Consider the following 18,001-nt stretch of genomic DNA (forward strand, 5'->3'; position numbering starts at 1 on the left):
AGCTACTCCTATGAATGACAGATATTCACATGCCTTCCACACATGATACATCATGTACTTTCAAGAACATCCAGGTAACCGTTTATTAATCAACAGAATTTATTTACAGAACACAAAAGTACGCAGGTGGACTGTTTGTTTCATAGTATTCTGAAAGCAGGGAAACATTTCTTCTTCAGATAGAATAACAAAGAATAAACTTACACAAAGTGAATTGAATACAGACTTTTCAGCCAGACCAGCATCACAGCAGACAACTGATCTTCTGGGGTTTGATCCCTTGACAATCCAGCATCTCTTCTCACCAAAATCAGACCTTCGAACCTGTGTCCCAACACCACCATCTCCACTGACATCATCAAACACCTGCCAGCGCCAATGTAACCACTGCTGTGTGAGATAAATGCCAACGGGAGGTGATCAATCACTGAATCTTGTAGAATTATACTGTGATGACATAAGGAGGGGAAAGCAGGAGTAGTTAGTACGGCAAGAGCAAGAAATATTCACATATAACACAAATGTGCTAAAACAAAGAATAGGTCCACAATGCCCACTGTACCCTCAACACTAACATCCATACACCTACAGTATATCCAAGTCTACATGCAGAGTGGCTGGAAAGGCTCAGTTTGGTTTTTAGTTGTATTGTTTTGTAGCCAGGTGGGACTAACAAACAAGAAAGTGAGTGTCTACATACAGTGGGCTAGTAGTAGTTAGCTGCTTTTAACAGACAAACAGCAACGTAAGAAAACAATGTTAACAGAAACATTAAAAGTATATCATATCGACCACATACAGCCAGCCTCCCATCCACACTCCGATGCTTCACCTCCGCCTAAACCCACATTACCCCCCAACAGGTGGGACATAAGACACCCCCCCCACCCCCACATTGGACAAAGAAAGCCAGGCGAGTAGATCTAAAATCTCTGCCCATGCATTTGAATACTAGTAAGTTAGGACAAAGACAAGTCATTATTATATATCATTACTAGTGTGTGCATTTAAATCACCAAATGTCAGCAGTTGTGTATATATAAAATTATATATATAATTATTATTAATTATATATATAATTAATAAAAGACTGTGTCCTTTAAATGCAAATGAAGCAGAAGCAGGCCTTGGCAGCACATAAGTTGTGTTCACACTTGACTTCCACTTGTGTCTCCACTTGTGTTAGGCTGCTTTACACTTCATTTTTGTTTCCAGCATAAAGCCTGGTCCATGACTTGGCTGAAAATGAAGAAAGAAGAATTTATTGTAATACATGTGGCTGTATATAAACAAAAGCTGAAGTGGCTGTATGAGGGGAATGCATAAAGCAGTCATATTTAGTCTTACTCAAAATAACTTAAGACAGTGGAAACAATTTCCCTGATGGTGGCGCTATAACAGAAGGTTTTAAATCGGTCTGGGTCACCTTCCCCAAACACATTCAGTTTTGTATAAGTACTCATATAATATGGTAGTGTGACAGCAGCTTTCATTTCATCAAACTATATTACACATACTGATATTCACACTGATGATGGCAGAAACAGAATGTAGTCGTAATTACATTACTACAAAAAAACTGTATAAACCCTCAGCTGAACTAGGACAGATCACAGCTCTTACCTGTTTCTATGGCTTCAGCTTCACTGGACTTCCACTTCTCTGCAACGTCATTTGCTAGGGGATCATCAGGGTTGGGTGCACTTAGTAAAGCCTGGATTGACAGCAGCACTGTGCGAATCTGCAGAGCTGGTGACCATTTATCTGAAAAAGTGTTCAACAGAGACTAATGTGAAAAAAAAACCTGCACAAGCACACACATTTCTTACACACAGTAAAACCCACATTAAAGTGTGCCTCTTTATAGATAATGGCATCAGAGAACGCTGGTGCTTACCTTTCAAAATGTCTAGACATATTCTTCCCAACTTGTCGACATTGGGGTGATATATTTTGGTCATGAAACGAACTTTAGGAGCTGCCATGGGATATTCCTCTGGTAAAAACAGTTCAAGTTTAAACGTGCCTCCCTCAAAAGGTGAGTCCTGAGGTCCAGCGATAACCACATGAAAGTAGCGAGCATTGCCTTCATCTGGCTCTGCCTTAATGCCTGGGACAGGCTCAGCAAGCAAGCGCTGAGTTTCCTAAAAAAGAAAAAAGGAAGAAAGGACTTACCTCAAAGAATCTGTTCCATGCACAGCAGTTATCTGCATATTGTACTTTAGTGATTATGAAACATTTTGCCATAGATGTTTGGCAATTCCTTATTTAACCGTACATGTAAGAACTGCAAATAGTTGTGCATCATTATTATTAACAGAGACAAAAGACTTGCTCAGATTTAATCCTTTAACACAGAGGGAAGGGGGCTGTTGGCTGCAAGGTGGCTCAATTGTGTGAATCTGACTCAGCGTTGTATGTAACTGCCTTTTAGAGGTAACACTGACTCAGCCACCATACCACAGGAGGCCAGCCCTGCAGCAAAACTACTCTCTGCTCATAGTGACAGCCAGGCAACGTGAAAAAAAATCACATCTGCAGATATTTGATATGTCTGTAGTATGCATAAGGTAGCAGATGTGACACACTTAAATGCATGCCTTTAAAAAAGAAAACTGTATTCATACAGTTATATAAACAATCATATTAAGTTTTGTTCTTCTTCATCAGTACAACTGACAGTACAATTCACACTGTTCCTTGAAAATCTAAAAATCTACCAACTGAAAGCTACATTTGACAAAAATGAAATTGCATTTCAAACTTATTGTTTGAAATGCACTGTTAAAAAAAGTTAACCAACACCCCCCCCCTCTCTCGTGTAACTGGAGTGAGATTCCTGAAATGTTTCAGATAACCCACAGACAAAAACATGCAGTGAAAACACAGACAAGAGAGGGGCTCCCAGTCCCAGTCACACGCTCTGAGGGCTCAAGGGCTCGGCCCACTCAGTACTGTTCCCAGCCCTCCCACCTTTTTCCACCAAGCGAGGATGTGGTCTGCTTCTGCACACACCTGTGAAACATTTTTTCCCTATTTATAACCTATTGAAATCTAAATAAATAAATTTGCTGATAATAGTATCTAAATTATATATATATAGTATTATTATATTATAGTATTAGCCACTAATGAGCTTGATTAAGAAAACAAAAATGTCATATTACCCAAATATCTTTATTTTACAAAGCTATTCTGTATTTTATATGACTGTAAATTAGAGTACTCTGTGACTGAAATGGACATTTTACGGATCTTTTAAACGTGTTATTAATTTCACATCCACAGACAATCAATGTGTCTAATTGCCTAAAAAACTAATCACTGAAATAAAAGTCAAATAAAGGCTGTTTTGGTCATTACTAAAGAACACTGATTTGCACTTATACTAAAGTTAGGATAACACAGTAATGTAATGTGTTAAGTAAGGGGTTTCCTTTTTGGTGGTGCACAGGATAAAAGACAAAAAACAGGTGTTTCACAAACATCACAACATCTGTGACTAAATTTTACCAGGTCCTACAAGTTAGGGTTTGTACATTTTTTGGACAACATCCCAGGGATGCTAAACAGAACTCTCTGGTCAGACAGCTAACATCCCCTTGTGATGCTGCCAAAGTCTGCTCCGGAAGTGTCCATCAGAACATCCGTCCTGCTCTCTTATGTATGCAAATAAACGTCAAGAGAGAAATTTTATTTTAAATAAATAAATGCCTACAGTTATAGAACTGGAAGTATGGGCACTGAACACCAGTCTTAGCATTTTTAGCGTCCCTGCTTTTAATCACTTAACAAAAACAGAGCTAACAAACTAGCCGGGTTTAGCAGAGTTAGCCTGTAAGCTAGCCATTCTGTCAGCACCACAAGCAACTTGAGAAGACTACTAAGCTTGAAAAGTATATTCAGCAAAGATATGACTGAAACAGCGTACATCTACCTGCCATCTTTACAGCGCATTTGTGTATTTTAACCCACCCTGTCTATGTGTATCTAGGCACAAGAATGAAGCGGAAGTTTCTTTACCAAACTAACGTTAGCCAGCTGGATGCTAATGTTAGCACACAAAACTATTAACCGGGCGTAGCAGGCAGAGCGCTGTGAGTTTCAACTGCGACTCCAGAGGGTCCCTCCATTGTAGAAAAGTCATGCAGCTGTTTTTAACTGTGGAATCATTACCTTAATGATCCTGCGGGGCAGTCCTGCCATCTTGTCTTAGATGCGGGCTTGTAGCTCTCAGTGCTTCTCTCTCTCTCTCTCTCTCCCTGTCGATGGCATTGACAGCAAACACACGTCTTCCGGGTTCTTTGCGTCATGGATGGAGAGGCACGAGCGCGGCTGAGTGTACAGGTGATGCTGAGAAATCATGCAAACATGTGTCAATGAAATGAATACGAGGTGCACTAATTTATATACATGCAACTTTCTCTCTAGAATTCTAAAGACTGTCACACATGCAGAGACATTTACTCATTCACTATAAATAAAACAGTTTAAAGAAATGAGTTCTTATTGGTTTATTAGTTATTTTGAATGGTTTACATATATGATGATTGCAGTGTCTTAGCTTTCTATTTACTCTTGCAACAGATCACATCTTAAGAGTTATTGTCATTGAAGAGCTGCAGCAGGATATTTTATTGGCATTGAAATCTGCTTAATTTGTGTTTTCCTGGTTATTGTGTCTCTTCTCTCCACCTTCTCTATCACTTTCAGACAAAACAACACATGATTTAACACCTCTGAACACCAATGAGGCTGCACGGTACAGCTGCATTTTCACTTTTTTTTTTTTTTTTGCACTGCAGACTGGAGCCGAGCTATAGATTGGAGGGATTTTGGAGCTCCTCCTCCTCACATATCTGTATGGACAAAAGCTTTGTCCCTTTGGGTGTCTGACCTGTTACGTTGACATAACAGCACAGCTAACCTCAGTGGAACTTTATTTGTAAGTCTGACTAAAAATACGTTCAGCATGCTGCTTCTGCCACAACGTGGCTCAACAGGTAGGTCTAAGATTTTATTATTTATGATCTGTTATTGTTTTATTTTACGTTACTGTTAATCAGCTTTTGTCTCATATTCTCATTTTGTCTCTCAATATCTCACATTGTTACAAAAAAATGGAAAAGTTTCTTTCAATCTGACTATTAGGGGGCATGGCTGCTATAAATGTTTTCTTTTAAGGAACATGCATATTCCACTCCTGGCCTTGGCTTTTTCCAGTGTAACTCAAGGCCAAACATCTGCCATTAGTCTTCTGTAAAATATGCATATTACAGGCAACAGGGAAGATGAGCAGGTGTAGAACATGGCCATACAATTACTCATGTCCGTTGCCCTTACAGATGAAAAGTTTCTGCTCAATTAGTTGAGATCCTGGAGGCTCCTCAGACAGATTTGACTGTGTGACATCTTGTATTGCTCTGTTTTTGCAAACATTATGAACTATCTTTGACGGTTTTTGTAAAATGATGTTAGAATTTTCTGTGCAAATATCCAAAGAGTCTGTAAAATATCCAAAAGCAAACACTCTCATGAAAATATAGAACTGATTTGTGGAAATGTATTTACACTTTAAAGTTGTAATTTCTTTAAATTCTGCAGTTGTATTGTTTAAAGCATTCTCTCCTGCCCCACCTCACCAACCCTCTGAAATATTTCCATTGTTCAGTACACAGAGGAACAGATGAACCAGCACCTAATGCAGTCCCTTCTCTCAGTGCACAGGGAGAACAGACACAGATCAGCCACATTACAGGGGCTGCTGCCCACACTGAGTGATTTCAGTGGGACCATTTATGTCAACAGAGTAGAGCCAGACTTCCCTATCAACATGTGTTTTATATGGAGGAAACGAATCTCATGCTAACAGAAGCATTGTTATTTACAGTGGCCATAAGTCATGTTTCACTAAGTCTGTGACAAAACACAACTAAACAGTGATTTAAAAGTCAAGTCAAGTGTAGGCCATTTGAAACTATCAGTTTTTATCCAGGTATTTTTCTATTATCTATGTATTCTTGAGGTAAGACAGCAATTTAGCACACATATCAGCTCATCTTCACCAGGATGCGATGGTTGTGGTAAATTTTTAAGACTATAGAAACCAGTGGTATGCAGCTATGTGCCCTCCTGTGGACATGTGAGTGCACATCTAATCTGCTGTCTAAATGGTAAATAAAATGTTGGAGAAGTTTGTCACACTATAAGTTAGCCTTGTAACTTGTGTTTAATGTTGAGAAATGGTTTATACGAACCATGAGCTTTTCTAATCCTGAACCATCCTGTGGTCTGTTTTAGCTCACTGGAGCACACACTGCTACCTGGTATGTTTCTTCATCATGATCACCTTCCATGGGCCAGTTTCAGCCCTCCACCCCCCTCCGGTGACTTCTGGCCTCCGCTCTGCTTTCTCTGCCACACGGACCAACAGTGTGGTGGGAGGCAAGGAGAAGGCGGTGACATTCAACAGACTCATGGTAAACATCGGAGGGGACTTCAACTCAGACAGCGGTCGCTTCCGCTGCCGCATCCCTGGGGCTTACTATTTCTCCTTTTCTATGGGGAAGTTTCCCAAAAAGATGCTCTCTGTGATCTTGGTGAAGAATGGGGAGGAAGTGCAGGCTATAGCTTATGATGACTACCGCAAGAAGGGCAGGAAGGTTCAAAGCCAGAGTGTAATGATCACACTGAAGGAAATGGACACTGTGTGGCTGCTTTTGCAGCAGAGCCCTCAGTATGCTTTGTACAGCAATGCTGGCCCGTACATCACCTTCACAGGTTACCTTGTCTATCCTGATGTCCACCCAACCAGCTACATCAGCAACCACCTGTCCTCACCAGCGCTGTCCTATCCCAACTGTCCCCCTCAGGCTGATCCCTGGGCTAAAGGTCAGACGATGGAGCAGCCACGGTCTGCCTTCTCAGTGGCGCGAACATCCACACTCCTGGGTCAGAGCAGCAGGCAGCAGAACAAGGCGCCTCTGACCTTCGATGTGGAATATGTCAACATTGGAGGCCATTTCAACAAAAGCTCAGGCCTGTTCACCTGCCACTTCCCAGGAGCGTATTTCTTCGCCTTCACTGTGGGGAAACACCCACGTAAAGCCATCTCTGTGAAGCTGATGACTGGGAAAGGCCAGGTGCAGGCGATGGTGTTCGATGAGGACACTTCAAAGAGGCGGGAGATGCAGAGTCAGAGTTTGTTGTTGTCTCTCCACAGGGGCGACAGTGTGTGGCTGTACAGTCAGCAAGATGAGCGTTATGCTGTTTACAGCAACCAGGGGAGGTACACCACCTTTTCTGGCTTCCTGGTTTATCCTGATGCGGAATCCCCTTCTATCAACCACAACAGAACTCAACAATAAACGTCTAAACCATTCTGAGCTGTTTTTATAGTTAATCTGTGTTTGTATGTGCATCAAAGGACTGTGGTCAGTGCAGAGTAAGTGCTTTTATTGCTTTGTTTTCTCAGTAAATAATGTTATTGTTGCCTAACTTACTCCACCAGATGGTGCTATGACACAATTACAGTGTTAATCTTGTCCCTCATGTGCAATTAGCTGCAAGACATCACAGGAGTAAACTGGTTTTTATATATATTGTGTTTTCAATTCAGCATCTTAAGGTTTGGTCCATTTATTTTACCACATCTTTGTATTAGAATTTTTATATCAATGTAAAAAATAAACTTTGCAAAATTAAGCAAGATAAAGTTTGTAAACAGTGTAAAAAACTGATAATGACATTGGAGACACATCCCAGTCATGTATGAATATTGTATGTTTCAGACAGAGCTTCTAATGCCTTGTGTTCCTTTAAAAAATCATTCAATCAATCAATTCTTGACTAGAAAAACTCCGTCATGGTCCTTCAATTAATTCAATTTAATTTGTTTTTTTTAAAGGGTAAGTTGAAGTATAAATAAGGCATAAACGTTTTTGAAACATGATATGGAAGATGATATGTTGCATCCAGTCAAATCACATTGTAATATTTTGTCAGTATTTCTAAGTCTTTTTCAGAAAATAAAAATCTAAAGATTTGCCTTTTTATATGAATCAGATGTTTTATCCATGTTCTTTGTCACCTGTGCCCATTAGCAGCTATGCTTATTGAAACAGAATTTACCACTTGTGTGTACAGTACATACACAAAGATTTACTAGTAGCTTAAAATGTCAAATTGTGTGTAATCTAAATCTTCTCTACAAGCACGATCTTGGCTTAGAATAAGTTCCAGTGTTTGTACTTGTCTGACTAATCAATATGTTTTACATAACACAGTATAAAATAAAAGTTCTTCAACAGTTTTTTGGTTTGTCCTATAATTAATTATATCAATGGTGCGAGCCATGCAACCATCCATGAGTATAATAAAGTGTTAACATAGTCAGCACAGGGCTTTGCCATCATCAAGGTCAGGCACCCCGAAGCAAACGAGCCTTGCAGGGTTTGACTTCCAGTAGCTGATGTGAATCTGCAATGTGGCTGGGTCATGATGCTGTCTTATCCTCTCTGTTTTATCACTTTCTTCACTGCACGTCCCAGATTTCACAGAGCAGCGGGGTGAATTTGTGGTCGTTGACTCTCCAGGATGCCAGCATCTCTGTGTGGTAGTGGTTAAGCGTTCTCAGCTCCGTCAGGCGGCCCAGGAGACGAGCGAAGTACTGTGGCTCCAGTGGATGCTGCAGGGCGCACAGCTTCCTCAGCACATCCAGCATGGGCTCCTGAAGTCTCTCCACAGCCTGCTGATCCTTCACATAAGGACGGTCTGGAAGAGGGATGTAAGTGGGTTGCTTTATAGATATTTAGGAAACACATTTACAAAACAAACTGTTACACAGAGGCTTACCTGGGCTCAGGATTGTTATGGCGGAGAGGAGAGCCTGTTCCTCCTGGATCATGTGGAGTTCACCAATGCTTTTGTAGAAGTTGAACATCGGTGTGATAAATTCTTCTGAAATACCTGCCGAAAAAGGCAGCCACGTATTTTATTTTTAGGAAACATAAAATATTCACACTGAATCCCAGTCCAGCACAAAAAAGAAACCTAACGTGCTAAAGGGTTTGAACAGCTATGTTTAAAACTGATGTCAAAGTGTGTTATGTTCCACTGTGGTCTCTAAACTCTGGCTTGAAGCAGGTGTAGTTAAATTTATTGTCCAATGATCAAACGCTAGAGAGCATGGTGAATGGGACAGCGGAAAAGCAAACCTTTGATTCCAGCCCAGCACAGACCTGCTGCTTCCGCATCAGGTGAGATGACACATCTAACACAGCAGAACATTGATTTATTCTGTTAAACATGGAGTAATGTTACAGACTGTCCCTTTAATGCAAATCAATAACTCAACAATAAGTCAGCCATGCTGATTACAAACAAGGTCACTTTTCGTTTTTACACTATATTGACTGTGGCCGTTGTTCTGTGGTGAGATGTAGTGATAAACTGGAGAAGAAGAAGAGAAGGAGGAAGAAATGTGAGAGGAAAACGTCAACACAACAGGAAAACTCTTGTAACAAGAAGCCTTTACAGATTCCATAGGATGGTCGGATACTTTCTTGTCGTCCACTGCAATAAGAGTTCAGCACATAAAGAACATATCTTGCTTTTCTTATTTAGGTAAAGGTCTGATAATAAATGAAGTTGGATGCTTGTGTTTTATATAATCTAAATGTTTTCCTCTCAGGGTTGGCAACAGTTTGTACTTTTGGGAGGGTGAGATGATGTGTCTGCTCGGACACATCATCAAGCATTCAGAAATGCCAGTGGGGCTCAGAGGGAGAGAGGAGGACAAAAGCACTCTTGATGTTTTGATAAGAAACAATGGTCTCTTCAGACAGCTTTGCTCCCTTATTCTCCCAGACTGGCCTTTAGTGTGAATATCTCTTATCCCCACCATTCACACCAGAGCAGCACCGAGGGACCCAGTGACGCACACACACACACACACACACTCTTGCCATCACTACTGCTGTCTGTCTAACTGTCCAGCCTGGTGACAGCCATGATGACACCTCATATAGGCTACATGTAAACTATTTCTCAAGCATCAAGCAGTAAGCCACCAAAAAGGTCGCAGCAAATACTTTACAATTTAGGAAAACGGAAATAATAAATTAAACCCCATAAATTAATCGCTGGCTGTGTTTGCGCTGCTTTGTGTGCAATCATGCACACATACACACACTCAGTGTGAAACTGTACCCAGTGAGTGTGTCCATGTGTAACCTACACCCATCTAGAGATCAGCAGGTCAGCACACAGCTCCCTGCCGCATACCACAGATCAGTCAGATCAAATATTAAAGGAGGTTCCGACCAGACTCTGCTGTTTGAGCAAAGGATCGACAATCCTGAAGGGCATTTATTATTATTTATTACTGCTTAGATAAAAAAAGTGCAACAATTTAATTAGTTACACCTTCTAAATTTTTAGTGGAAGTGTATCAGTGCACTCACCACTCTTGCGTACTCTCTCCTCCAACACTTCAGTATGTCCACTAGGCATCTTTCTGCTGAAAACCTGAGCTGAGCGCAGAAACATTGCTTCCACGGCTGAACCCTTCAGCAGCGCGATCTGGTCTTCATGATCTAGAGACAGGAAGCCTGCCAGAGGCAAAACACAGCTTATTAAAGACCAAGAAACAATGAGGCAACTTGTATTTTTTTACACACTGCAGTGTTGTCTGTGACACTTTAGACTGTGGTCTACAGAATCTACAAATCCAGCAAACATACCTGGAATATTTTTTGTAAACTCCACCAGAACTTGCACTTGACTCGTTGCCATTTCGGTCAATAGGAGAAAGTTTTCCTCTGCACTGTACTGTTCTTGTAGCTGCAGAGAAACAACATTACAAAACTGATGACTCTGTAACTCTCCAGCAATTCTTTATTATTCTGATATAATGTTTGATCAAAATACACAATCACCAACAATTCTAATAGTTTAAATAAAAGTGTAATGTACCAGTTTCTTGGTAATGTCTTGAGGAATCTGATGTCTCTTGTAAGCATCCACAATGAGTTTTATGAGCGCCTGCTGCTCTTTACTGATTTCAACTTTTTCCTGGAACCAAAAAGAAAACGGTAAGTCTCACACATAACGTGACAGACTCACTGAGTGAGACAATACAGAGGTTGTGTCTACCTTTGACAGTTTGGTGGTTGAGGTGACCTGTTTGTGGTCTGCGCTGTCTGCCCCCTCCGTCTCGTCTCCAGTCGACTGTCCCGGGGAGGCCTTGGTGTTCTTCCGCAGCCTTTTGGATTTACACTGGATCTCTGTCAGCAGGCCTGTCAGCATTGGCCAAAGCTTCATTTAAAGTATTGAATACCTCACAGGCATTTATTCAGCACATTCATTTTTTCCATATGATGATGAATATACTGTACATTACTGTTTCAATCATTCCTTATAAAAACACATTTTCACCATCACTTACATGAGAGAAAGTAAACAATAATTACCCTTTCCATCAAATCACCTTCGTCTTTTTCTGATTATCACCACAAAAGTCAAATGTATTGAGCCCTTGCAGCCACAGTGGCAGGTGGAGTCATAGCCACCTTGCAAAATTCATCACAACTTCTCTGCACTATTTATGAGCAACAGGAGTCCAGTCTGTCCTCCTGACAGCTTTTAATAGACCTCTAAGCAATCATCCTGCACTGACTCCAGAGGGGACAGACAGTATTTACTGTACAGGTTTTTGAAAAAATAGGTAAGAGACTGCCACTCTGAAGGTGTTTATTTATTCTACACAAAGCAGAAGAGTTCCTTTCAAATGCTTCTATTCCTGCAACAGTAACAAAATCAGGGCCTTTTGTATTGTGTGATATACAGTGACATACAATCCCCTGGTAAAATCAACAGACTGTGTCAGAATGAGAGATGAGGGCTTTACTTTGACACCCTTAAAAAGACTGAAGGTTCCCATCGAGAACAGGGAGCAGTGATACTCACATTCTGCCAGCATGCCCATCTCCTTGCACTTCCTCAGGCGGCACTCCTGGCATTTCCTGCGCATGTACATGTCCATCTCACAGTTTCCACCGCTCTTGCATTTGTACACAGCATTTTTTGTTATGCTCCGTCTGAAGAAACCTAAACATGTTAAAAACATGGTCTTATCAGGCACACAAAAAAAATATGTGTTGTACCTTTTCAGCACTTTTGGTAAGTTTTCCTCGATCCAAACTTTCTGCGCTGCACTTTTTTGGCTGTCACACAAGAAGCAGCATTATGACAGGTGAAGTGACTATTATCTGGGTGTCATCGGACCTGTCAGTGGGTGGGATGTATTACGCAATGCTTGAACATTTTGCCCTTAAATATGATGTGATTTTGGCAAGCTGCTGATTCTGGCAGAAATGTGTCAGAATACAAACACTGAATCACAGTTTGTGGTATAATATAATCCAACTGATATGACATGTATCTACAAAAAACTGATCAGAACCATTAGCTAAGTCAAAAAGAAACATGTGAAATGTGATACATGTTTTGTGTGGCACAAAGTAGAAGTTCTGTGGCTGCCTCCATTCTGGAGACTGAGTTCATGTGAAAAGGAGTTAGTCAACAGAAAGAAGAAGAAGATGAGGATGATATGCAGAGACAGTGTAAAAAAGAAAAAGAAGAAAAGAAACAGGAGGCACAAAAACAAACTTGCATCCCAGAGCCTGACCCTGACCTTAGAAGTAAAATGACATGTGGCAGAGAAAAACTCTTAACTCCTCTCTCCCTCTGAGCCCCACTGGCATTCCATATATGGCCAGCTTGTTTAAATAGGACAAATAGGACAAAGGCATACACTGAGCCCCAGTTTCTGGTATGAGACTTCTCTAAAAAAACCTAACAGTGGGATCTTTTGCTTTAATTTTTAACACTAATTGAACAGTTATAATAAGGTTAATTTATAGGTTACACACTGTTCTGTTCATGTTGCAGAGATACCGGTGAACCCCGCTGGCTCTGGTCCAGGCAGCAACAGAGGATCATACATACAGACACACACACACACACACACACACACACACACAGAATAACTCTGGAACAGTTACTAGACATTCTGACATCATTAAGCACAATGACATGCATTAGCGTAACTGAGCTCAGGTTGCCTATGCATTGTACTGCAGAAAACTGAGAGGGGAACCCAATCTGGCAGCAGTACCAGGTAGAGCTGAGCCTTTTCTCAGTCAAATGGCAGGACAGGTCAGCTGCCACACTCCTGGCATTGACAAACCCGGCAGTGTGGAATTACAGTCATATCCATTTACCTTGACGGCAAATTCACTGTGTCATCAAAAAACACTGCTGAAGGCCAAGACTTCACTGTTGCCAAGTTAATCATTGGTGTGTAGAGAATAGGTTGTAAAGTGCTCACCATATTTCATCATTTTTGTTCTCTTCATATGAGTCTCACTTCTCTCCAGATTAAGAAGTCATACTGTGGGCTGTGTGGTTGCTTGGATTTACTGCCTGTCCCCTGCAGGTAATTAACTTAGTGTACAGCAGCTGCAGTTGCAATGTGTGACAATCTTGAAAAGGTTTCAACCAACAGCACTCGGGCAAAGAATAAGCAGCAGTTTTAGAAAAGGAAAGAGGAAAAATGGAAAAAAAGCGAGAACTAATGTGCACGAATGCTGTGTGTGTCCTAGGGCTACATTTTCACATATTATCTTCACCAGCTGTTTGGACCAGCTGTAAACATCCTTTTTGTAAAAGGCCCCAAATATAAACAATAACTTTTAGAATTTGTTTTGGAGATTTTAGGACATCTTAGTTTGTTATACATAATATCACAAAATTAATATTAGCAGTTTCTTTGATAAACAAACCAAACAAATCTCTGGTTGATGCTTGTCACTTTGAATATTTGCTGATTTTGATCATATCTGTATTGAAAGGCTGATACTGAAAATCTCAGCTGTTGTTAACATCAAAGTGTCTTCTCACCTTTACACCCCTCACAGGTGAGAGCGTTATAGTGGTATCCAGATGCCTTATCTCCACACACCACGCACAGTTCCTCCCCTTTGACCCTTCCTGCTTGTGACATGTGCCGTGTCCTCTTGCACACAGCAGGTACAACAGCAGAACCTTCCTCCATCTCTGTCTCATAGCTGCTCTCCAGGGGTCCCCTCCTCAGTTCATATATTCCTGTGTGGGAGTACCATTCGTCTCCGTTGTACTGAGGGTAGTAGTTCTGAGTAGAGTAGTATGGAGTGGAAGACATGTTGGGCTCCATAGATGGGTACTGCATGCTAGGGTAGCTGGTAAATGGTAAGATGTCTGGATCCTGCAGTAGAGGACTGCCTTGATCTGCCAGAATGTCTGAAAGAAGAATGACAAGTAAAATATTTTAAAGATGGATGTACGGAAAGGTGAACATGTTTTTTTTTTTAAACAAGTTGTTTTTTTTGTAAAGCATTTGTCCAGTGTCCAATGTCCCCTGAGGGATGTCTCTATCTCCAATCGAACATGTCCTCGCAAATAAACAAAATCTGGTTGAAAATTAATTTGCCACATTGCATAGGATGCTTCGGCTTTTTCTGTTTGTTACATTACTTTCACTTGTATTTGTATTAAAAACAACTGGTTGAGGTTGGGCATTAAAAAACAGGGTCACAATCCATATGACCTGTATTATGTAGCTATAACAAAAAAGGGCTGCAGATACGTGCAGTCATTGTCTTTGCCTGGAAATATTGATTTTACATTTTCTGACAATGGGCTGCTCTAATCATAGCTAATCGCTAACTTTATCTGTTGGGGCACATAGTGTACAGACTGTTTATCAAAGAAGTTCCTTTCCCCATGAACTCCACGTAGTCTACTGGAATCGACTGTAACTCAGTGTATTGTCCATGAAGCATGAAGAAAAAAGCAAAACGACCGCATTCACCCACCACCAACTATTGCATTAGTATTATTTATAACTATTGTATTGCACAAGGTTGCAGTCCTGGTTAACATGCTGACTTTTTTTCATAATTTCTTCACTTTCACTGTTGATGACAAAAGTCAGTACGGTTAAAAAAAACAAAAAAAAACATTTTTATCAGCCAACTCTTATTTTGCTCCAGTAGCTTGTGATGAAACAGTTCAGCAAAAATCAGCGAGTCACACAACATATACTATAAACCTATAAATGATTAACAACCTGCTTTGCACAGAGCACACGGTGTCTTTTAGAATGGCATGTAACACCACGCCGAACAAGCCGACACTAAGTTTAACATAAGGACCTTTAGAGGATCACTATGTTGATCATTATTGAAGAATAATGATCATCATTATTCAAGAATGGCATAATTATAGGTTAATTCTTTAGAAACAAATACAGGACCTCTACAAATACAAGGTCCTACAGTTGGATTAAATATAAGCAGGAGTTCAATACTCAATACTAACACAACACCTGTAACTCGTAATGTAACACTGACCTCTTGAAGACTTGGTCTGCACCATGGCCATTTCCGTGTGACCAAACACAGACTTTACACCATGGTGGACTGCACAGTTCGGGGTAGGTTTTGTAGTCCTTTGTATCTAACCAAAACACCCATCTTCCATTTGTCTCCTTAGATTAGAAAACCTTTCTTCTGAAGATGTGAAACAGCAACTGACTGCTTGGCACTTACTTGAGAAATCCCAAGCAGAGCAAAGGTTGCCAAAGCTACTCATTAACCAGTCACATTTGTCTACATCATTACAAGTAGCTGGCTAATGCATGAAGTCATTGGCAGATTTGGGCACTGGTACAAGAGGAGTGCTACTGAACAGTGTGCTTGGGTTAGTGACTGGCTGCAACAGAACTGGATGCCTGCTAATGTTTAATGAAACTGTTTTTGATGTGATGTATTGAACGCTTCAACCAACAAGTATTGTTATCAATCATCACGTTTGTCTGGTATAAAAGCACTAGTGTCAAAAAATCTTCAGGCTAATGTCACAGTGAGCATGCTGGCATTAGCATTTAGCTCAAGGCACAACTTTGTGGTTCTAGAGTAATTTCTGCAAAGCAGACTTACCAAATAGGTAGGAGTTATCTGAGATGGAGAATTCATCACTGGGTGGAATTTGCAGAGGTCCCACCACAGTGATGTCGGGGCCCACCCACTCATTCATTCAGGATCCTTGTCTGGTTCCAACTGAGAAAGCAAAGGTTTGGACTGGGCAGCAGAGAAGCGTTAAGCCTTTGTTGACCTATCAAGTATAAAATGTGATTTATTAACAATTTAAATGATAATTCAATGTATTTTAACACACATGCATATAAATGCCTGCATGTTCCTCTGACACCTGCACCATGGTGTAATTAAACATCATCCTGGGAGTCTCCACATCAACACACCTGACAGATCTGCTCTCCCACGCAGGGATGAGATGTTCAGTAGCAGCCTGCAGGGAGGAGGGATGAAGGTCAGGTGACTATGAGGCCACAGTTGGGTCTCTTTTTTTCTGCTGTCACACTGACAAGATGTATAATAAGATGATCTTGTCTCTCATCAAACCAATGCAATGACATAGTTAAAACCGGAACTGTAGGTAAAATTGAAGGCCTTCCTACTGTTGAGGCCACATGGTCACATATGAGACATTACTTTTTAAAAGACCTCACCTGCCACTTTTTCTTTTTTTTCTTTTTTAAATTAGCTCAGCAGTAATTTCCCCTGAGATAAAAAAGCAACCCACAAGGATCTTGAGAGCCCCAGCCCACATAACATACCTCTCGCCACTGTCAGAACCCGCCGCACACTGTGGGCTCGTAAGAAGTCACCTGTGATATATGTTCATGCTCGATCTCACAGTTCTTACCTCACTCTGGATGTTGAATTCCTGCCTGCCAAGGGTTTGCTTCTCCTAGTTTTTTGTTTTCTGATATCCACGCCGTGAGTTACAGATCCATCAATATTTGCTGATGAATGTTAAGCTGCTTGTGTCTGGACTCTAGTGAGAGCATGTGTGACGATTTGAGGTCAGGGAGAAAAGGATGGTAGTTATTAATTAAGCGGTCCATTCCTGTCCATGTACACAACCCCCCCCCCCCCCCCCCCACACACACACACACACACTCCTCCCTCTTTACAGCAGGCTGTCTCATGAGTTCCCAGCCCCACACATAAACATCACTCACATAGTATATACACTCGTCCCAATAAAGTTGGAATACATTTTTTTTACCTATTTTCATGAAACGATTGTGACAAAGTGATTTATTCTTGATGTTAACATAATCAGCTTGCTCAATCTCGTCCAAACATATCACTGTGATTAGTTAAAATAGGAATAAAAAGAGTGATGTGTCTGAAAACAATGTATTACATCCAGAGACATCTGGACCTAAGACCTGAATGCTTCCTTTCATTGTATTTTATAACAGTTTCATAAGTAAAAAAATCAGGTTATCAATAAAAAAACAAAGCTTGGAAAGCAGGTTGTGATGCAATCACTGCCATCTGTCCTTGAACTGATCAGAAGCATTTGATCTTGTCTCTGCAGTACCAGTGTACAGACTTGCTTATTTTGACACTCTCAAACCTGCCTCATTGTCGATGTTTACTTTAAGATGAACATTCAGTTCTTTAAGTCATTTGAATCCTTAATTTCCCCCAAAACACTACAGTTTAATCATTGACGAGTTGTTGCTCCATTCAAAGATGTCCTACTGAGTCAACAGACAGTCTCTCTGAAATAAACAGAACCTTTGCCATTGGCTGCTGTCTGTTTGTGGACTATCAGCTCTGTGGTATTGCGCTGGCAGCACTGGCCTTCATAAAGAGAAAGACACAGCTCCACTGATCATATATGTCACATGTAGGAGTCAGGCATGAGGTTCATTAAAACAATTATAAGTCTGAATTTTCTTAAGATATGAGGTGTGTGTGTGTCTTTGCTTTCTCGTTGGTGTTTTGTCACTTAATTTCAGACAGTGAGTGACACACTGATGAAACAACAGAAACACACCCTGGAAAGTGACATAATTGGCCAC

The 18,001-nt window shown here is 40.8% G+C and overlaps 3 protein-coding genes across 6 annotated transcripts; 1 reads left to right on the plus strand and 2 right to left on the minus strand.

Moving 5' to 3' along the window:
* Positions 1-69: 69 nt before the first annotated feature.
* Positions 70-4,304, minus strand: ube2na (ubiquitin-conjugating enzyme E2Na). Its single transcript, XM_028408519.1, has 4 exons — positions 4,177-4,304; positions 1,898-2,144; positions 1,624-1,764; positions 70-1,239 (listed from the first exon to the last, which is right to left on the minus strand). The coding sequence occupies exons 1-4, from the start codon at positions 4,204-4,206 to the stop codon at positions 1,193-1,195; spliced, it is 465 nt and encodes a 154-aa protein (XP_028264320.1). The 5' UTR covers positions 4,207-4,304; the 3' UTR covers positions 70-1,192.
* Positions 4,305-4,749: 445 nt separating this feature from the next.
* On the plus strand, positions 4,750-7,367 carry c1qtnf13 (C1q and TNF related 13). The gene is made up of 2 exons (XM_028408757.1): positions 4,750-4,762; positions 6,301-7,367. The coding sequence occupies exons 1-2, from the start codon at positions 4,750-4,752 to the stop codon at positions 7,365-7,367; spliced, it is 1,080 nt and encodes a 359-aa protein (XP_028264558.1).
* Positions 7,368-7,871: 504 nt separating this feature from the next.
* nr1h4 (nuclear receptor subfamily 1, group H, member 4) lies at positions 7,872-16,996 on the minus strand. 4 transcript variants are annotated; one of them, XM_028408635.1, is made up of 11 exons: positions 16,828-16,996; positions 16,364-16,410; positions 16,041-16,215; positions 13,963-14,340; positions 11,968-12,108; positions 11,155-11,297; positions 10,975-11,073; positions 10,743-10,842; positions 10,464-10,610; positions 8,854-8,967; positions 7,872-8,772 (listed from the first exon to the last, which is right to left on the minus strand). In XM_028408635.1, exons 3-11 carry the CDS (start codon positions 16,135-16,137, stop codon positions 8,534-8,536), a joined length of 1,458 nt encoding a protein of 485 aa, XP_028264436.1. In that variant the 5' UTR covers positions 16,138-16,215; positions 16,364-16,410; positions 16,828-16,996; the 3' UTR covers positions 7,872-8,533. The 4 variants fall into 4 exon arrangements, with proteins under 4 accessions (XP_028264436.1, XP_028264437.1, XP_028264440.1 ...); XM_028408636.1 differs by lacking the exon at positions 16,364-16,410; XM_028408639.1 differs by lacking the exons at positions 16,041-16,215; positions 16,364-16,410.
* Between the last annotated feature and the right edge of the window lie 1,005 nt (positions 16,997-18,001).

The sequence above is a fragment of the Parambassis ranga genome, chromosome 6 (genome assembly GCF_900634625.1).
Source record: "Parambassis ranga chromosome 6, fParRan2.1, whole genome shotgun sequence".
In the NCBI taxonomy this organism is placed as follows: domain Eukaryota; kingdom Metazoa; phylum Chordata; class Actinopteri; family Ambassidae; genus Parambassis; species Parambassis ranga.